Source organism: Giraffa tippelskirchi, chromosome 10 (assembly GCF_054371585.1).
Source record: "Giraffa tippelskirchi isolate mGirTip1 chromosome 10, T2T-mGirTip1v1.2.pri, whole genome shotgun sequence".
In the NCBI taxonomy this organism is placed as follows: domain Eukaryota; kingdom Metazoa; phylum Chordata; class Mammalia; order Artiodactyla; family Giraffidae; genus Giraffa; species Giraffa tippelskirchi.
This window is the reverse complement of record NC_137284.1, coordinates 131735921-131758591: the sequence shown is the minus strand read 5'-3', so window position 1 is coordinate 131758591 and position 22671 is coordinate 131735921. Positions and strand designations below refer to the sequence as shown.

General features: G+C 37.9%; 1 protein-coding gene across 14 annotated transcripts in view; it reads left to right on the top strand.

The window, feature by feature from the left end:
- IQUB (IQ motif and ubiquitin domain containing) overlaps positions 1-22671 on the top strand; it is a 280882-nt gene that overhangs the window by 65827 nt on the left and 192384 nt on the right. For 4 of the 14 annotated variants that reach the window (XM_081534092.1, XM_081534094.1, XM_081534093.1 and 1 more), the window contains exon 13: positions 7311-7689. The exons of the other annotated variants lie outside the window; for them this stretch is intronic. In XM_081534092.1, coding sequence (XP_081390218.1) covers positions 7311-7493 — 183 coding nt within the window. In that variant the 3' untranslated portion in view covers positions 7494-7689. Of the gene's footprint in view, positions 1-7310; positions 7690-22671 lie in introns of those variants that run through there. 14 annotated transcript variants of the gene reach the window in all.

The window sequence follows — 22671 nt, the reverse complement described above, 5'->3', positions numbered from 1 at the left end:
GACTGAACTGAACTGAACTGAAGGCACATAAGAGATAAAGAAGAGGTGGCAAGAATACACAGAAGAACTGTACAAAAAAGATCTTCATGACCCAGATAATCACGATGGTGTGATCACTCACCTAGAGCCAGACATCCTGGAATGTGAAGCCAAGTGGGCCTTAGAAAGCATCACTATGAACAAAGCTAGAGGAGGTGATGGAATTCCAGTTGAGCTATTTCAAATCCTAAAAGACGATGCTGTGAAAGGGCTGCACTCAATATGCCAGCAAATCTGGAAGACTCAGCAGTGGCCACAGGACTGGAAAAGGTCAGTTTTCATTCCAATCCCAAAGAAAGGCAATGCCAAAGAATGCTCAAACTACTGCACAATTGCACTCATCTCACACGCTAGTAAAGTAATGCTTAAAATTCTCCAAGCCAGGCTTCAGCAATACGTGAACCGTGAACTTCCAGATATTCAAGCTGGTTTTAGAAAAGGCAGAGGAACCAGAGATCAAATTGCCAATATCCGCTGGATCATCGAAAAAGCAAGAGAGTTCCAGAAAAACATCTATTTCTGCTTTATTGACTATGCCAAAGCCTTTGACTGTGTGGATCACAATAAACTGTGGAAAATTCTGGAAGAGATGGGAATACCAGACCATCTGACCTGTCTCTTGAGAAACCTGTATGCAGGTCAGGAAGCAACAGTTATTACTGGACATGGAACAACAGACTGGTTCCAAATAGGAAAAGGAGTATGTCAAGGCTGTATATTGTCACCCTGTTTATTTAACTTCTATGCAGAGTACATCATGAGAAACGCTGGGCTGGAAGAAACACAGCTGGAATCAAGATTTCCAGGAGAAATATCAATAACCTCAGATATGCAGATGACACCACCCTTATGGCAGAAAGTGAAGAAGAACTAAAAAGAGGCTCTTGATGAAAGTGAAAGAGGAGAATGAAAAAGTTGGCTTAAAGCTCAACGTTCAGAAAACGAAGATCATGGCATCTGATCCCATCATTTCATGGGAAATAGATGGGGAAACAGTGGAAACAGTGTCAGACTTCATTTTTTTGGGCTCCAAAATCACTGCTGATGGTGATTGCAGCCCTGAAATTAAAAGACACTTACTCCTTGGAAGGAAGGTTATGACCAACCTAGATAGCATATTTAAAAGCAGAGACATTAGTTTGCCAACAAAGGTACGTCCAGTCAAGGCTATGGTTTTTCCAGTGGTCATGTATGGATGTGAGAGTTGGACAGGGAAGAAAGCTGAGTGCTGCAGAATTGATGCTTTTGAACTGTGGTGTTGAAGAAGACTCTTGAGAGTCCCTTGGACTGCAAGGAGGTCCAACCAGTCCATCCTAAAGGAGATCAGTCCTGGTTGTTCATTGGAAGGACTGATGTTGAAGCTGAAACTCCAATACTTTGGCCACCTCATGTGAAGAATTGACTCACTGGAAAAGACCCTAATGCTGGGAAGGATTAGGAGCAGGAGGAGAAGGGGACGACAGAGGATGAGATGGCTGGATGGCATCAATGACTCGATGGACATGGGTTTGGGTAAACTCCGGGAGTTGGTGATGGATGGGGAGGCCTGGCGTGCTGCGATTCATGGGGTCGCAAAGAGTTGGACACGACTGAGCGACTGAACTGAACTGAAGCGATAAAGATAAGACATCTGAAAGTCTTACAAGTACCTAACATGAAACCACTCCCTCCTAATAATAGCAAGTTCAAGCACATTAAACCACAGTAAATTTCACAAGAGCCAGGGATATTGTTTAGTTTTTTTGTGTCTATATCTCTAATACTTACAACAGTGTCACAGAGTAGATAATTAACATGTATTTGTTGAATGAATAAATGAATACTATCACCAGATAGGTATTATGGAACCTAGAGTCTGTCCTTTGATTATTTTTCACAGGTATGCCTAAAAGCACAGTAACTTCTCAAATAAATTCTGTTCATAATTTTGTGTCCTAAATGGCAATCCTACCGATGGGGTGTAGTTCTGAGGCTTAATTTTTCATTTGCTTCCAACTAGTTATGAGTGGGGAAAGTGCTATAAAAACTAAACACCATTTAATTTCAGTAACTTACAAGATGCAATCTGTAAAACATTTTGATGAACAGAATTGAGGGGACCCTGATGAGTTCTCAGAAAGCTCCGTTTGCACTAAGTAAACCTATGATCCCAACAGCTGATACTGAATCTCTGCTTCCCACTGATTAAATTGCTGTACTTATTCGATGCAAGATGTCAGCTAAGGGAAAATAAAGAAATGACTTCAAACATAATAGTCATTTTGAATCGTGCTCTTCCCTGTATGTGTTTTTATTGGGGAGGAGGAAGGTGTAAAGAGGAGGAAGTAATTAAATTGTTTGCTTTTTTGAATAATTTTCCAATAGATGCCAGGATAAGAAAAATTTCACCCTAGGGACTGGAGGAAAGGGTAACAAACTGAATACGTGTTAAATATTATATTTAGTGAACTAAGCTGCCCCATAAATATTTAATCACTGGAAGCCTAGCCAATACTAGCAGAATCATTTCATATAGGGACCATAGTGGAATTGAAGTTCATTCCCAAAGGTGATATTCCACTGCTTCTTCAATTAATGCGCAAACTCCCTTTGTGTATTTAATCAACTTACTGCAGTATCAAATTAAATGTTTTATTCACATGCACTTCTAATTTCAGGATCTTATTGGATTTCTGTAAATAGAGCTCCATTTACACTAAGTAAGCCTAGTGTAAATAAAGAAATGACTTTAATTGTTATTTCAGACAAACTAAAATAAATTGCCATTTTATGGTTTTGGGCTGGTGTAATCTTTTAAGTATTAATATTCATCCTAGTTAAAGAACAGTTTATGTCTTGTGGCAAAGTAAAGCATTTCCAGAATTTCCTAAATACACAGAGCTATTTGCTATCAAAGGGCTTCCCAGGGGGCACTAGTGGTAAAGAACCCTCCTGCCAGTCCAGGATACATAGGAGAGGCAGGTTTAATGCCTGGGTTGGGAAAATCTTCTGCAGGAGAAAATGGCAACCCACTCCAGTATTCCTGCCTGGAGAATCTCACGGACAGAGCCTGATGGGCTACAGTCCATAGGGTCACAAATAGCCGGACACTACTGAAGCGACTTAACACACGTTTGCTATCTCATTGAGAAAAAAAATTTCATGGCTGCAGTCACCATCTGTAGTGATTTTTGGAGCCCAGAAAAATAAAGTCAGCCTCTGTTTCCACTATCTATCTGCCATGAAGTGATGGGACCAGATGCCATGATCTTAGTTTTCTGGACTCAGGGAGTCGGTGATGGACAGGGAGGCCTGGCGTGCTGCGGTTCATGGGGTCGCAAAGAGTCAGACGCGACTGAGTGACTGAACTGAACTGAACTGAGAAAAAAAATATTTAAAAGTTAAAATAATCTTGACTCCTACAGTCATGACACAACTTGTAGGAAAAGCATGGAAAAAGGCTTCTGTTCTCTGAACTGTATATGAGGCAGATCAGTTTCTCACAGTGTGTACATTGGCCAAAGTAGGAAAATGGTGGATTTAAAGTCAGGAGACCTGACCCAGTATTTCCCCATCTGTCACTAAGGATCCACAGGATATTAGGACCTGCCTTCTTTGCTTTGTAAAATTTTATAAAAGTTAGCTAAAAACATGGAACTGATATAGAGGATTAGAGTGCTATGCTTAATCGTTCAGTCGAGTTTGACTCTGTGACCCCATGGACTGTAGCCTACCAGGCTCCTCTGTCCCTGGGATTCTCCAGGCAAGAATACTGGAGTGGATTGCCATTTCCTCCTCCAGGGGATTTTCCCAACCCAGGGATCGAACCCAGGTCTCCCTCATTGCAGGTGGACTCTTTACTGTCTAAGCCACCAGGCAAACCACAGAGGGTAAGAGTAGCCTTAGTTTTGAATTCTGACTCTATCACTTATGAATTGCAAGAAGTTTGGCAAGTTTGTTACTGTCTCAACACCCCAGTTTTCTCATATATAACATGGGGATAATGAGTATTGGATATTTTTCCATATTACATTATTCTTTAAGAGTTACTTATTGTTCCTTTTATTGTATGTAACATAATGTGGTATTCTCATCTTTAATGATTGATTTGGCTTTGTTTATGCACTTTGAAAATCTATAAAGTTTTCTACATGTATTATTTAATGTTGTATTAATATTAATATAACAGAAATGTGTCAGTATTCCTTGAATGAAATATGGGCTTAGAAGTGTTGGGAGGAGGTTAGATGAGGGGTTTTGTTTTGTTTTGTTTTTTTTGCCACACTGTGCAGCATGTGAAATCTTAGTTTCCTGACCAGGGATTGAACCTGTGCCCCCTGCATTGGCACAGGTAATTGGATAACCATTGGAATGCCAGTGAACTCCCTGGGTGAATTTGTCTATAGAGAAGAATTTTTTTTTATTAAAGTATAGTTTATTTATAACATTATAGTTAGTTTCAAGTGTAAAACATGTTTCAATATTTTTATGATTATATTCTATTTAAAGTCTTTGTAAAACAATGGCTATATTTACCTATGCTGTACAATATATTCTGTTGCTTATCTATTTATACACAGTAGTTTGTGTCTCTTAATCCTATCTTGCCCCCACACCTTCCTTTTTCCCACTGGTAATCACTAGTTTGTTCTCTGTATCTATGACTTGTTTCTGTTTTGTTATGTATATTTGCTTTATTTTTTAGATTGCACATATAAGTGATAATATAAAGTATTTGTTTTTCTCTTTCTGACTTATTTCCCTAATTCTAATACTTTCTAGGTCCATCTGTGTTGCTAATGGTAGCTTTTCTTTCTTTTTTAATTGAGTATTATTCCATTGTATATATATATATTTATATATATGTATATATACCCTAGAGAGGAAACCTTAAAATAAGCCCAGGATACTTCTACGTAATGTTTTCTGTAAGGATGCCATGTCCTCTAGCTCCTTTTCTCCAGGGCTTTCTTTACCTTGACTTGACACTGTGGAAGAATCTTTAGTAAGGAGATATCTGACCATTCAGAAAACAAATTTTAGGAGGAGGTACAGGTAGTATTTGTGATTTGGTTGAAAAGAAGAGGCAGATAATATTAATAAAGAGAATAGATGGTGTTTGTTAATTCAACCAGAATTTGCTTTTGAATCTGAGGGTTACTGTGATAAGTGCTTGGGGAAAAGCAGGGAAATCTAATGGACACAATTCTTGATCATTTCAGTTGCATTTGAACTTAGCTGTAAATAACAAATTAAGTAATTTGCAAGCAAGTTAATTTAACAAATTAACCAAATATGGGGCTGCTTTTCTTATATATATATATATATATATATATATATATATATATATATATATATTCCCTGGTGGCTCAGACGGTAAAGCATCTGCCTGCAGTGCAGCAGACCCGGGTTCCATCCCTGGGTTGGGAAGATCCCCTGGAGAAGGGAATGGCAACCCAGTGCAGTACTCTTGCCTGGAAAATTCCATGGACTGAGGCGTCTGGTAGGCTACAGTCCATGGGGTCGCAAAGAGTCAGACACGAATGAGCGACTTCACTTTCACTTTCACTTTCTTATATAACAGGAATCCAGAGTTTGGCAACAGCAGTGTGGTTGTATGGTAGCTCTACAATGTTCTCAAAAATCCGGGCCCTCTAACTTCTTCCACAGCCATGTTTAAACTTTGGCTTTAATCCTAATGAATGTGTACTCTTAGAGACAGATAGCTACTTCATCTCCTGCATTATACCCACCTCCTAGATACAGCAAAAGCCTAAAGGTACTTGACAGGTGAGGCTTCCTACTCCAAAGAGCTTCCCTGTAAGCTTTATCCAGTGACTTCTTTTTTAAAAATATACACATATACATATGTGTGTGTATATATATTCACATATATATATTTCTGCCATATATATGTATGTGTGCATATGTGTGTGTATATATATACACACACATATACATGAAAGTGAAAGTCGCTCAGCCATGTCTGACTCTTTGCAACTGCATGGACTATACAGTCCATGGAATTCTCTAGGCCAGAATACTGGAGTGGGTAGCTTTTCCCTTCTCCAGGGGATTTTCACAACCCAGGGATCGAACCTAGGTCTCCCACATTGCTGACAGATTCTTTACCAGCTCAGCCACAAGGGAAAGCCCAAGAATACTAGAATGGGTAGCCTATCCCTTCTACAGTGGATCTTCCTGACCCAGGAATCCAACCTAGGTCTCCTGCATTGCAGGCAGATTCTTTACCAACTGAGCTCTCAAGGAATGCCAGAAACTTGTCATATGATCAACTCTAGCTAAAATAAAGTCTAAGAAAGCTGAGCATGTCACAAAATACAAAATCAGGCCCCTGTGTAAAATCAGGCCTCTAAATATGAATGGAAGAGAGAATGAATATTGGGCTGGCAACTCGCAGTGTGCCCCTTTTATTAGAAAATAGATTGTCTGTAATGTGGCAAAGCTACCTAACAGAGAAAGTTCAAAGTGCTGTTACAGCTGTGGAGAGACAGAAAGTGTAAATATTGGTTAATAACAAAGAAAAATGGAAAGGCTCAAAAGTTTGTTAAAAGCAGGAAGATTATTTTCTGTTTAGAAGACAGAAGAGAAATAGTGCAGAAATTCATATTTATGGTAGTAAAAAGGGTGACCAAAAAGAAATTTACATTGTCACAGTACCATTGTTTATTTAATTTTTATTTTATTATTGGAGTATAATTGCTTTACAATGTTGTATTAGTTTCTGCTGTACATTGTGATCTTTATTTTGAACTCTGGAGATATAGGGGGAAGGACTAATGTTAGAAAAAAATTCAAGTTGGTATTGTGTCAGTATTGAAATAGATTTAAAGAGAACCAAGGTGACAAGAGCATTCACATAAAAATATTGATTGACTGTTTACCTAAGGTGGCCAGAGACACATCTATGAAAAAGACCCAGTTTGAATCTTTAAGGAGTCTTCTTTATTTTCATGGAAGAGACTTGCAAGTAGATAGTGAAGTCCAGGGTAGAATGAATTAATTATTACATTTAAAAATATATGAAAGTGCTTGCAGGTATGGAAGAAAGAGGGGTTAGTTTGAACTCAGGTCAGAGAGAAAATCTAGAAAGACTTCCAGGTTAAAGTATCATAAAAGCTGAGCCCTGTAAAATGATGGACAAAGTGAGGGAAAAAAAAAGTTTCCTGAGCTGAAAGAACTGACAAGCAAAGGCACTGAGGCATGAAAGTGTTTTTGTTTGGCAAGATTATTGATGACATTTACTACAATTTGACTTTTTTTCTTTCCAGGAATATGAACCCTTGTTTATTCACAAGATCAAACACAAACACTTCCTGGCTAAGAACTATTTTTCTCAAATTCCGGTACTGGCTTCATTTTTACTTGATGATGGTGAAGTAGAGGAAATCAGAAAGAAGCATCAGTCAGAATCAACAACTAAGATTTTAGAAGTCTACAGGCCTGGTCCTTAGAAGATCCAGGACTCTTTGTTTGGTGATCAGAATTCTTGTCCACTGCTAATACAGTAATACAGAGGTCATACAATACAGAAGTAGAATTTTATCCTTTTATTGATTTTAATTGTTATACTGTCATAAGTTGTATGGAGAATATATCCCCATTGATTTATTGTTAGTGTGAAATTTAAATATAATTTTGTTGCTGAAATTTTTAAAGAGAACATTTTATTTTTACTTTTTCCACATTAATTTATTTAAAATTTCATGTGCATCATATTAGAGGTAGAATCAATATGCAAACAATCAGAGAAGGGCAAGTAGGGGACTCAGCATTCCTCTGTTGCCCTGGAGGAAGGCATCTGACTACACAGCACCTGCTCACATGATGGGAGACTAGTGGAGCACAACCGAGGTGGGGGAGCACCAGAGCTGATGGATCATACAGGAAAAAGGGCAGCACCTCAACATAGGGCTAGGAAAATGACCACAAAGAGTGAACGAGACAGGCTCAACAGCAGAGAGACTTTCCTTAATAAAGTTAGGTCTTTATGGTAAGTTCTTTTCCATCTCGCTGAAACTACAGCTCTCTTTTTATACAAATATCCAAATATCCACAGCACAAGGGGTGGGAGATGATGTCAGGCTGGAGGGCAGTCAGCAGGGAAGTGCAGTTGTGGCCTGCTGTTACAGAACCCTGGCCTCAAGACACCTGAAAGCAACTAGCTAAGAACTTAATTCCCTTGCCTTCTAAGTAAAGTATCTGCATTCCTCTAGTTTATAACTGATGAGCATGCCTCCCCTGGCCCGCTAACAAATGAAAAACCACAGAGGGGTTTCCTTCCTTCTCCTTTAGGAGGACTGTATTATATGGATAAAGGTCTAAACAACAGAACAGGACAAAGTATTATATCCCAATATCACAAAAACAAGCTGATAAAGAAAGGATAGTCACCATATATACAAAGATTCAAAAATCAAAAAGAGATCCTTTTGAGGAGTGAAAATACATATTTATTTAACAAATCTCTTAACTATGTTAAGGACATTTAATAGCATTTTTCATCCTTTGAGAAAAATACTAGGAAAAATTACTATTACACAAATAGTTACAATAAATAAATAGATACAATAAAATAAACAATTGCTGAATCGCAAAAACAACACACTGATGGCAATGGAGAACAGATCTAGTACTTGAAGGCTAAAACTAACACGAAGATTGGGTGATTTAGCATAAGATAGTACCCTGGAGTTCAGAGGAAAATTCCAAGAAATGAGGTAGATGAGCAAAACTATAAGTTTAACAGATTTTTTTTGTGGCCAATACTTTGGCCACCTCATGTGAAGAGCTGACTCACTGGAAAAGACCCTAATGCTGGGAAGGATTGAGGGCAGGAGAAGAAGGGGACGACAGAGGATAAGCTGCTTGGATGGCATCACTGACTCGATGGACATGGGTTTGGGTAAACTCCGGGAGTTGGTGATGGACAGGGAGGCCTGGCGTGCTGCAATTCATGGGGTCGCAAAGAGTCAGACATGACTGAGCGACTGTACTGAACTGAAAATGGAGTATATAAGGAGAAACAATTAACAAAGATTTAAAACTGATTTCCCTAGCTAAAAAGACATACATCCTTAGCTGTATAAAGTGTCTACCAAGAACTGGGAAAATTAATATAGAGACACACATAGATACAACTTCATGACATTTCTGGATTTCAAAAATTTTGGTGAAATTCTATAAACATTGAAGTTGGAGGGAAAAAACCACACACACACACACACACACACACACACACACACACACACACACACACACACACACACACACACACACACACACACACACCCAAGGTCAGTAACAACAGCATTCGATTTCTCTTCCCTGATGCTAAATACCAGAAGGTAAAGGAGGAACACTTCTATTGAAGAATTTTGAATTTTGAGTGTAAAAAAATGACCTGAGAGTTTTACTTTCAAGCATTTTTTTTTTTTTGGATGAAAACAACAGAAAGACATTGTTACGCAGGAAGCATGTCATCAATCTGTGTGGACTCATTCTGTACTCCAGCTGACCTTGACACTGTGGAGGAATAACCTGGGCATGATAGTCTGTATGAGAAATGGCAGTGAGCACTACAATTTCAATATCCTTTCTAAAGGATCATCACTTGAATGGTTATGGAACAATGTAATGAACACAAATAATTTTTCAAAAAAAGTCTCTACTGAAAAAAACAAAATAAAAAACAACAAAAATACCCAGAGTGTTCTAACTAAATTCTGTTGTAGGAAGATCCCGGGGGATAAAAGTGTTCCAGATCTTTTCAAGGGGAGATGAGCAAATGGATAAATAGGTAGGAAAGAAGATATACAAATATGTAGTTAAAAAATTTAAAGGCAACTCTTAGCAGAATGAAAATGGAACGATAAACCCCACATTTCTAGAGAGACAAGGAAACAGCAGCAAGCAGGAGAACTGTTGTGAAATAAAGAGGTTTTCTGTGTATGTTTGTCTTTTAGGTTAAGAGGAAGGAGGTATACATGAGAGAAAAACAAGATTAAAAATATCACAATGCATCAATTTGAATGGGTTAAAATTCTAGTAAAGGACAGTTATTCTCATGTGGTATCAAAGGAATGAATTACAAGCTGTGTGCCAGATATGTATCCCCAATAAAATGACATTTAAGGATATTTAGCAACACTATATCAGTCATATGCAAATAGAGTTATAGGTCTGAAAGAGGTTGGGATATTTATTCCCCTGGCTTTTGGTCAGTTGTTGGCAAGTGACTTCTTTTATCAGCCCAAGACCCCAGCTCTAGTTGGATGGCCATCCCTCCTATTCTGCAACTCGCTTTGAGTTCTAGGGATCATTCCTTCTTTTTACTTCTTCAGCTTACGGGTCATGACGTTCTTTTGTAGCTAGGTTAAGGTGCTTCACTTTTTTTATTTCCTTAAACCATGTAATCTATGTAAATAGTCCTTTTACTAAGTACTTCTCAAATTAGCCAATTTGAGTCTGCCAACAGTTTCCTTCTGGACGCTGAACAAAACAGTAATTGGTACCAGTTGTAATCCCAGCAAATGGATTTTAAAATGTAATCCTAGGCTTGGGCTGCTCACAGGTTTGAGGAGCATGAAGGTACCCTCCATATGGGAAATGGTACACTAGTAATATGCAGAGTATATAGAATATATGCGGAGTATATAGAATATATGCGGAGTATATAGAATATATAGAATATGTGGACTATAAAGCTAAGCACCAAAGAATTGATGCTTTTGAACTGTGGTGTTGGAGAAGACTCTTGAGAGTCCCTTGGACTGCAAGGAGATCCAACCAGTCCATCCTAAAGGAAATCAGTCCTGAATATTCACTGGAAGGACTGAGGTTTCCAATGAAACTCCATTACTTTGGCCACCTGATGTGAAGAATTAACTCATTTGAAAAGACCCTGATGCTGGGAAAGATTGAAGGTGGGAGAAGAAGGGGATGACAGAGGATGAGATGATTGGATGGCATCACCGACTCAATAGACATGAGTTTGAGTAAACTCCAGGAGTTGGTGATGGACAGGGAGGCCTGGCATGCTGCAGTCCATGGGGTCGCAAAGAGTTGGATACGGCTGAGCTGAACTGAATATGCGGAGTGCAATAACATCATGATTTCTCAGTGCATCACCAGTGGAGGCATGGAATGTGAAGATGGAAGCTAAGCTTAGGTGATCAAATGGCTGAGGCAATTAGTTTGAAGACAAAGATTGTGTCATAAGATGGTCTTTCTTACACTAGAGAGAATCCATAAAGAAAAGGATATATTGAAAATCTTGAACATCCAACACAGACCCAGACAGAAATTTGGAAAGCCCTTGAGAAAACTCTAAAGAAATTATCTCCTGTATATAGAAGAGGGAGATGGCTAAGGATTAAGTCTGGAACCTGATTGTAAGGTGTGTAGAGTTGTCACTTAGATGTGCACCTAGGTGAGATTTCCTGCTAAGGTAAGTATACTAGTGAGGAAGAAAAAGCTACGGTCTGGTGTGAGTTAGCCTGTACTGTATACCGAAACAGTTGCAGGATTATGTCAATTCTTACTTAGAGCCAGGGGAGTACATGCAAGAATCTTTGTAAGGGTATGAGACTAAAAAGGGTAAAACACCAGATTGTATCAAGCCAAACTGAAGTTCTTGCCTAGAATTCAGGATTTAATATGTTGGCCTGAAGCCCTAAGAATTGCTGGATATGTTACCTGGAGCCTAAACTCAAAAGTAGCCTATATCAGTGAGCTTGAAATGCCTGAACTTCACTGGAAAACATTCCTCAGGAAGATGAGTTGTTGCAGTGTTATGTGCAGCTTTCTTAGACACTTCTTAAAGGTGGATCTTTAAGAGGATCTTCACCAAGGCTTTAAGAAATACAAGCATAAGTGCTTATACACAATGGAATATTACTCAGCCATTAAAAAGAATATACTAGAATCAGTTCTAATGAGGTGGATGAAACTGGAGCTTATTATACAGAGTGGAGTAAGCCAGAAAGTAAAACACCAATACAGTATACTAACACATATATATGGTATTTAGTTAATCGGTAAAGATAACCCAGTATGCGAGACATCAAAAGAGACACAGATAAATAGAACAGTATTATGGACTCTATGGGAGAGGGCGAGGGTGGGATGATATGGGAGAATGGCACTGAAGCATGTAAATTATCATATGTGAAACGAATTGCCAGTCCAGGTTCGATGCATGATACAGGGCGCTCAGGGCTGGTGCACCGGGATGACCCGGAGGGATGGGATGGGGAGCGAGGTGGGAGGCGGGTTCTGGAAGGGGAAAACATGTACACCCATGGTGGATTCATGTCAATGTATGGCAAAACAAATACAATATTGTAAAGTTAAAAAATAGATAAATAAACTAATTTAAAATAAAAAAAAAAAAGAAATACAAGCAGAAGTGGATTACTAGCATCCTTGAAAAATGTGTGGTGGCTGTTCCCTGAAACTGGAGATGACAGTGATGGCTGCACTGATATCTGACAGCCTGATTTAAAGGGAATAATGCAATCCCCAGTGCTAGAAGCCAGGCTGAAATTTAACCACCAGGAAAATAGCGGGCAGAGTTATAATAAGAACCCTAGGGGCAGAGTCCCTGCAGGGATTTATAACAATGGTTAATTGGTAATCAGATCTACAGGCATGAAATGGACAGCTGTATTATTGAATAGTTTCTTAGGGAGTCTGTAACAAATTACCATAAATTAGGTGGTTTAAAGCAACAGGGATTTCTTCTCTCATAGTTCTGGAGGCCAGAGGCCTGAAATCAAGGTGTAAGCTGAGCCTCTTTCTCTCTGTATGTCCTATGGGAGAATTCCTTATTGTCTCTTCTGGCTTCTGCTGGCTCCAGGCATCCTTGAGCTGTTTTGACCACATCACTCCAATTTATGCCTCTGTTGTCACCTTGCCACCACCTCTTTTTGTGTCTGTGTCTTCTCTTCTGTCTCTTATCAGGACACCTGTCATTGGATTAAGATCCTACCTGGCTAAACCGGGATGATCTCATCTCAAGATCCTTCACATCAGCACATGATCACATCTGGAAATATTCTTTGCTCAAATAAAGTCACATGTACTTGGTTTTAGGAACCACCATTCAGTCCACCATAGCAGCCTACTATGGTTCCATTTGATATATACGAGCAGAAAAATTCTAGTTCTGAAGGGCAGAAAAAAATTTATTTAAGGTATAGTAATGAGGCATCATGGACTCTTACAGAGTTCTCAAACTTAAGCTATTTCACAGTTAAAGAGGCATATTAAAAATTTTAAGAGTTTAGCAAAAAAAAAAAGAAAAGAAAATAATGTAGTGGATGCTCTTGGCTTGAGAAAAATGTATATCCTGTTGGAGAATATAGTCTGTAGATATCCATTATATTCAGGTGATTGAGGGTGTTGTTGAATTCAATTATGTCCTTACTGAGTTGCTGCCTACTGGATCTATTTATAATAGAGGGGTATTGAAGTCTCCAACTATGAAAGTGGATTCATATATTTCTTCTTGCAGTTCTATCAGTGTTTGACTCATGCAATGTGAGGCTCTGTTGTTAGGTGCATACACGTTAAGGATTGGTATGTCTTCTTGGATAATTGACCCCTTTATCATTATGTAACGCCTCTCGTTATGGGGCTTCCCAGGTGGTGCAGCGGTAAAGAATCTGCCTCGATGCAGGAGATGCAGGCAGACAAGGGTTCCACCTTTAGGTCGGAAAGATCCCTTGAAGTAGGAAATGGCAACCCACTCCAGTATTCTTGCCTGGAGAATCCCATGGACAGAAGAGCCTGGCAGGCTGCAGTCCATACGGTCACAAAGAGTCAGACACAACTGGGCATACATGTATGCACACACACACACACACACAATGCCGCTCTTTATGCCTGAACTTAGCTTGTTCTGATGTCTGCTTGATCTGAAGTTAATGTAGCTACTCATGTTCTCTTTTGATTAGTATTAGCATAGAGTATCTCTTTCCACTCATTTACTTTTCATCTGTATTAAAATTGTCTTTGTATTTAAAGTGAGTTTTATGGAGGTGAGTTTTGTGAATCCACCTGCAATGCGGGAGACCTGCAGTCCCTGTGTTGGGAAGATGCCCTGGAGAAGGGAATGGCTACCAACTCCAGTACTCCTGCCTGGAAAATTTCATGGACAAGAGGAGCCTGACAGGCTACACTCCATGGGATTGCAAAGAGTCAGACACAACTGAGTAGCTAACCTTTTCACATTTTAGTGATTACCCTAGAGTTTGCAATATACCTTTACAACTAATTTGAGGCCACTTTCAAATACCACTGTACTTCTTCACAGGTAGTCGCAGTGACTTATAACAACAAAATAATCCTAATACCTCCTTTCCATCCCTTGTATTGTGGCTGTCATTTATTTCCCTTATATAAGTATACATAAGTATATATATGTGTGTATAGTCAAATACATTTTACTAATTAATTAATATTAATTAATCTAACAAATTTATCTGTTAGATTAAGAACAAGAAAAACAAAAGTTTTGATTTTATCTGCACTCATTACAAAGTTTTTACCTCTAGCATTTCTTTTTGGTTCTCTCTTAGGATTTGCATCTCTCTCCTTACATTGCCCATCAATTCGTGCATATTGTCTACTTTATCCACTAGAGCCCTTAGCATATTAACCAGAGCTGTTAGGTTCCTGGTCTCATAATTCCAATATCCATGCCATATCTGGGTCTGGTTTTGATGCTTGCTCTATGTCTTCAAACTGTGTTTTTTGTCTTTTACTGTGTGTTGTAATTTTTTTCTTTTTTTTAGTAACGGGGCACTAATTGGGTAAAAAGAACTGCTGTAATGTAGGACTTCAGTAATGTGGTGGTAAGGTGTGGGGGGAGGGGAAGTATTCTCTAGTTCCATGACTGAGTGTCAATCTTTTAGTGAGTCTGGTTTGTGAACTTCACAAGTACTCACTGGTTTTTGTTTTTCTTTCTCACTTAATGGGACAGGATGGACCAGAGTGAGACAAAGTTGGGCATTTCCCTTCTCTCAGGTCAGTTAGGCTTTGATAAAGTCCTAGTAAGTATGTCTCTGGTTAGTTTCTCTGGAAGGCAGACTATGTTCAGAAGAACAGAATAATCTGGCATATTTTGAAATGATTCATTTCCCCATGCAGCTTTCTAGAAGCATGGGGGGATTTTTCTCTGGTGTTCGCTGTGAGAATTTTGTAAAGCTCCAGAAAATAAAACTTACAAAAATGTGGATCTCTCTGATGATTTGGTCCCATGGATTTTCTGTCTCTCAGACAGGGTCTACACTGAGCCTCTAGCAATTCATCAATTACAATTGATGGTCCCTCCCCAGGCACTGGTTCCCATAGAGGCTTCTGCTCCAATAGGTTGTAAATCTCTGTATTTGTCTGTCATTCTCTCCAGTATTGGGGGTAGGGGTTCATCCTGTGACCTTACTTTTCTTACAGATCTAAGAAGAGTTGTTGATTTTTCAGTTTGTTTAGCTTTTTACTTGTTAGGGCAGAATGGTGACTTCTAAGCTTTTACATGCTGCACTGGAAATTAGAAGTCCCCTGGATGCTCTTGACTTGGAGAGAATTCTGATAATCCTTTTACCAGCTTAAATTTAATGCACTGTCAATATTTCAAAACATTTCTTATACAACATCTGATGCACATAAAGATAGATTAAAATATTATCAGTGAATGTTAACTTAAAAAATATATACTTGTACTCAACTTTCAGTCTTAATAGTTCAAGAGGAAACATTTTCATATTTTTAAATATTATTTTCATTCATAAATATATATTTATATAATCAGGAAAGGAAAATATATGAATTATGAACCTCTTAAACATGAACAGTTTGTGATAATTACAAAGCCTCAAAATATGCTTTTCATACGATCTTGTAGACAGCTGTTGCAAGATGTTTGTGAAATGTAAACTGAATTTGAATTTCTTCTCTCCCACATACAATTCAGAATTAAATTATAATCTTAACAAATACATGCAAAGAGTGATTGTTCTCAGATTCTAGAGAGTTGACATTTTTACATCATGTCAAAGCTGAAGTAAGAGAGTATCAAAACTGAATTCAGCAATGTTTAATCACTGTTGATTCAAGTGACTTGATGTGAAGATGAATATAGGGGATGCAGACACAAATTGATCTGAACAGAATATAAGTTTTGTTACAACTCAGAAGTTGTGTTTTTTCTGACTCTCCAACAAAATGATATACTGGAGTTTGGCATTTCACATCAGTATTGGATTTGTGAATTGAATTAGGTATGCTGCTGCTGCTGCTAAGTCACTTCAGTCGTGTCCGACTCTGTGCGACCCCATAGACGGCAGCCCACCAGGCTCCGCCGTCCCTGGGATTCTCCAGGCAAGAATACTGGAGTGGGTTGCCAGTTCCTTCTCCAGTGCATGAAAGGGAAAAGTGAAAGTGAAGTCGCTCAGTCGTGTCCGACTCTTAGCGACCCCATGGACTGTAGCCTACCAGGCTCCTCCGTCCATGGGATTTTCCAGGCAAGAGTACTGGAGTGGGGTGCCATTGAATTAGGTATAAGAACAAGTAATTGCAAGAAGGAAATTGGGTTATTTTTTCCTAAGAGCTCTTCAAATTGTTCTTTTGTCTACTTACAAGCTTATCTCTCTTTGATAGAATGCCTTTACATGTGCTAGATATTCCCCAGTTTTCTTTTCTACCTTCGCTTCCCTGCTTCTGCTTATTCCAATCCTGTGTTATCTTTTAAGGTCAGCCCAACTGTACTTCATTTATTTACTCATTTATTCAACATTTATTTCTTGAGTTTAATATGGGCTAGTTATTATGCCTTGGGGCCATATGTCAAGTAAAACAATAAGTTGATAGGAGACACATGATATTAGGTTTACCCTTCAATGATTGGTTATTTTCTTAGTGTACTACATGGTTATTAACGTACAATAGTGACATGGTGCAGTGGGCATTTGTCCAAAGCCATTGTATCCTAGTTCAGTCCAAGTGTCATCCCTTGTCCTCACTGTTTCCTTTTAATGTACATGCTGCTGCTGCTACTGCTTCCGCTAAGTCGCTTCAGTTGTGTCCGGCTCTGTGCGACCCCATAGACGGCAGCCCACGAGGCTCCCCTGTCCCTGGGATTCTCCAGGCAAGAACACTGGAGTGGGTTGCCATTTCCTTCTCCAATGCAGGAAAGTGAAAAGTGAGAGTGAAGTCACTCAGTCGTGTCTGACTCTCAGCGACCCCATGGACTGCAGCCCATTAGGCTCCTCCATCCATGGGATTTTCCAGGCAAGAGTACTGGAGTGGGGTGCCATTGCCTTCCCCATTAATGTACATGAAAGTGATTCAAAAGAGAATAGAACTCTACCTTCTGGAGGTGAAGTTTTCAGGTGTAAGAAACGCGAACAGCTACCGCTGAGGTCTTGCAGCTATAAACTGCACAAGCGTTCAAGAAGCTATTATGAACTCTCGGTGGCGCTTACTCAGAAGAACTTCCCCAGCTTCACAGGAGCTTTATCTGCAGATGGATTGCTCTGTCTCTCCTCCCACTCAGCTTGGCTTCCTGCTAATGCTTCTGCTTGGCAGCTCCCAATGGTCTTCCTAACCTGCATTTATCTTTCCCGAATTAGAGGCAGCTGGGCAGTTTTAGGAAGACAACAACTCGCTAATTCTCTCTTTTCTAATTTGTAAAGCCAGTAATTCTCTCAAACTTCAGAAGGCTCTGAAACAGCGCTGCATGTGGTCTTAAACTTTTTAGGCTTTATTAGTTTACAAATATTCTCTGACGATGTAAAAGTTTTAAAAATACTGATTATTAGAATAAAATATTATATATGGTGATAGCTCTATTATTCTTACTTATTTTTAAATTGATGTGAATAAAACCGACTGGAGTTGTTTTCCCAGTGTAAGAAACTATTCAATTTCTGTCAACAAAGGTCTATCTAGTCAAGGCTATGGTTTTTCCAGTAGTCATGCATGGATGTGAGAGTTGGACTATAAAGAAAGCCGAGTGCCGAAGAATTGATGCTTTTGAACTGTGGTGTTGGAGAAGACTCTTCAGAGTCCTTTAGACTGCAAGGAAATCCAACCAGTCGATCCTAAAGGAAATCAGTTCTGGGTGTTCATTGAAAGGACTGATGTTGAAGCTGAAACTCCAATACTTTGGCTACCTCATGCAAAGAGCTGACTCATTTGAAAAGACACTGATGCTGGGAAAGATTGAGGGCAGGAGAAGAAGGGGATGACAGAGGATGAGATGGTTGGATGGTATCACTGACTCAATGGACATGAGTTTGGGTAAACTCTGGGAGCTGGTGATGTACAGGGAGGCCTGGTGTGCTGCGGTTCATGGGGTTGCAAAGAGTCGGACACGACTGAGCAACTGAACTGAACTGAACTGATCCACAGCAAGTAGCGAGAAAAAGACCTTTGAGTTGAAAAAAATTTTAAGTTACTTTCTAATAAAGAATAAAAAAATGCTTATTTGCTTACAAAATCCCCACCATTTTTATATTAACAGTATATTTTTGTAATTGTTTTCTTTAGACAAAATTCCAAAGATACTACTTTTAGCACAATTTAATATCTGCTATTTTTTCCAACTCTTTAATGACATTATTATTTGACTTAACTCATTTTGATCTGCCATTTAAACCATCTTTTCCTTGTGAATAACTCTTAAGGATAAACTTTCTTATGTAGGCCAAAATGCCACATACTCTTCAGTCTTCCTCCATGAGTTATGGGAGTGCAGAAAAGGAAAGTGACCTGGGGTATTTGACATATCATAGCAGTACTTTGTTTTAAAAACATCAATATGCTAATAAAAATGCTATGATAAAAGCTAACAAAAAGCTGTTTAAAAACTGTATTTTAAAAGACATAAATCTGGCAACTTCTGACTCATGAAAAGGATCCCAAATCCCCCAATAATACATATAGTAACAATTTTTATTTGCAATGACTTAAGTGTACATAGGAAATTAATTTTACTGCATCATTTTATTGTTGAGGTAAAATTTGTAAGCAATGAAATGTGTGGATCCCAAATGTATTATTCAATGGATTTCAGAAAATATGTACACCTGTGTATACAATAAGACCATCAAGTTATAAAACATTTATGTTACCTCAGAAAGTACTTTTGTGACTTTATAGTCGGTTCCTACCCACCATGGACTATCACTTGTCTGATTTTAATCATCCAATAATAGCATTGCCAGTTCTTAGGTTTTATAAAAGACTCTTGTAAAAGCTCCTTGTTGCTCAATATAACATTTCCAAGATTTACTAATGGATGTCTCAGCAGCTTGTTGATATTTATTGTTGAGTGATATTTTATTTGGATTATTTCCAGTGTTTTTTTGGCTGTTATAAATAAACTTCTGTAAACTTTCTTTTATCAAGCCTTTTAAGAGACATATACTCTCATTCCTATTGACTAAACATAAAGAATTGAAATTGTTAGGTTGTTGGCTACGTGTATCTTTTACTTTAGCAGAAAATGCCAATTGATTTTACAAATTGGTTGTATTATTTTATACCCCTACTAACAACATACAAGAATTTTCTTTGCTCGACATCCTCACCAGCAGTTGGTGGTGTTGGCCTTTTTGTCATGTTGGGGGAGATAGGTGACATCTCATTGTAATTTTAATTTGCATTTCCTTGATGGCTGATGATGTTGAACAGTTCTCAGGTTCATATTGATCATTCTTATGCATTCTATTGAAATGTGTATTTTCAAGTGTTTTGCCTACTCTTTAATTGAATTTTTTTTCTTATTATTTAGGTATAAATGATTTTTCTAAATTCTGGATACAGGTCGTTTGTTAGATGCATGTAGTTTGGATATTTTCTCCTAGTTCATGGCTCTCTGTTTAATTTTATTAATGATGTCTTTTCACAACTAACAGTTTGCAACTTGTTAAAATCCAACTGATCAATTGTTTCTCTGGCAGTCTATACTTTATGTTTCCTCTCTAAGATAAGTTTTCCTTCCCCAAAGTTGAGCAGATATTATTTCCTTCTACGTTCTAGTTTAAGCTTTAGCGTTAAGTCCTTGATCCATCTTGAATTGATTTCTGTACATTATGTGAGATAAAGATTGATTAAAATTTCTTTTTTAAATTTTTTATTTTTTGATTTTCCATTTCTTCTTTTGAAATTACAAAGGAAATTTATTTTATATAAAGTTAACTCATGCGTATGATGAAAAATATTCAAATAATAATACAGTTTAAATATTTATAATAATTTCTATTGGATACTGAGTCTATGCATGCAATACTTTTCTCTCTTCCTTCACTTTCTCTGCCTCTCATTCTGCACCCCTTTCCTAGAATGCTAACGCTCTTGAATAACACATGGTAAAACTCAATGAATTGGTGTTTTCTGCATATCTTCTTTTTAAACTCTGTTTAAAATGCTTGTAAATCATAATATGAAAATCAATGATCCTGTGCATAATATCAAAGTTTGAATGATGTAACTAAATATAATAGGCTAGCAACTGGAAATTACTCTAGTTCTAAAGTTTTCTGTTTTTTTATTAATATGGAAGACATCTAGTTGTTCTTATACCATTTATTGAAAAGATTTTTCTCCCTCCTTTTATTGGTACCTTAATTGAATTTCTCTATTGTTTGCTGTATATTTCATTAGTACCTGCTCTTTTATTGATTCATTGTTTCTACTTTTGAAGGGTTAATTTACTTATTTTTTCCTAATCTTCAAGTGAAATTTAGTAAAGTGATGTAAAATCTCTTTTCTCATAGATTTGTTTCATCTTATAAATTTCCCTCTAGGCAGTGCTTTAGCTGTATTCAACAAATGTAATAGGTTGTAACTGCAATATAGTTTTATTTTATAAAAATGCAAAACAGTCAAGTGCTGCTCTTTGAATAAAATCTATATTTTTCAAGATGAAGATTCAGTCATATATCTTTTATATATTTGACTCTGTGCATATAATATTACTCAGATTCATATAACCTAAAGGTACATTTCTAAGAAGAAAAGTTTGAGGCAGGTTCTTATTCATATGCAATTATATATGCAATGCATGATCTGACTTTGGGCATAAAAATTACATCCTCTGAAATAATGCATGAGTATATCATATTGACTGAGTTTATTAGGTTTTTAAAACTACTCAATCTAAGAAAGGAGTGTTCACTCAAAATTTATTTTAGTAGTTTATTCATCTATGAAATATAGATGTTGAATGTTTTCAACTCTTAATGCCAAATCATTCCAGTTTTCTGTCTTTTTTCTCTCACTTTCTTTTCCTGTCCTCTGAATTGTTCTGATGAGGTATTATGAGTGAAACTAAATATGCCTCTGAAAAATTCATATTTATTGAAAGAGATTGACCATATCTCTGGGAAGGGGTGCCATTCAGAAAACCAAATAATGAACGCTGTGCAATGGTCTGTATTTTTGTTTGTCATCAATGCTCAGGTAGAGAAATGCCTGAGAAAAGTGCCTAGAGAAATCACCTGTCCAAAGTAGAAATGCCAGTTAGCATTATATGTGGCTCTAAAACACACAAATTAGCTAGAATAATGTGACTTATTCTGAAGGTTGAACAGCATATCTCACTTACAATTTTGCAATGTCCCCATGTTGTTTAGGCTGGAATGTATATTCATACAAAAGCTAGAGAATGAGAAGCTGTTATTGAAAGGATCCATGGGACACGTGAAGAGACTTGGGCTTTAGTTCTGATGCCGCATTGTACTATGTGTTTAACTTTGGATAAGTAACTTAATTTTTCTGTCTTCACAATGAAGCATTTGGCCCAGACAATGTCTGTGGTGCTTGCATTTCTAGAGTTTTAAGTCTATAAGAAAAACAAACCAGATCCGAATTTGGATAGACTCAGGAGAAGGGTGACATCTGAAATGGTTCTTCAGAGTTCTTCTGTGGTAGTTGCCGATCCTCTCCCAAACTGTACCACGAGGGAACTTTCCCTAGATTCTTCCCCGTCAGTTCAGTGAGTGCCTTGTGGGATTTATGGAGGAAAGCATGCAAGAGATTTCAAGACCTTTTATCTGTGGGTATCTGGCCTTCAAGAGCTTCACCTTGTCACACTAGCCTACGCTCATCCCTTTGTAACTTATTAAATTTTTTCGGCTGGTTCCCTACTGGTGTCTGTGGTATCTGATGGCATCCACCACAGTTAAGCAACTGCTTCTTCCTGTAGGCATCCGTCACCAGATTTCTGTCATTTGTTTGCCTTGGGCCCCCAGTGATCTTATTGGTTAAAGGAAACTTGTTAATTTGACATTTTTTTTTCAGGTGTTTCTTTGTTGCAAAAGTGAGAATAATGCTTTTTCTGTTTTCCAAGGTGAAACTAATACTATAGCAATTGGATATTCCTCATAGTCCACGTAACCACCTTTTCAAGGATGACATGTACATTATATTTTTACAATTCTACTTCCCTCACAGAAATTTATCTTGATGAAATCAGTATATATTAGTGCTTGAAAGTCTTTTATTGATCACAGTCATACTTCTCTGGAACAAAAAGTCATATAAACTGGAATTTCAATTCTTTGGTGATGTCATTAAATTACTTAAATTCATGAATTGTATGCTGGAACACGTCTTCCCAGGTGGTTC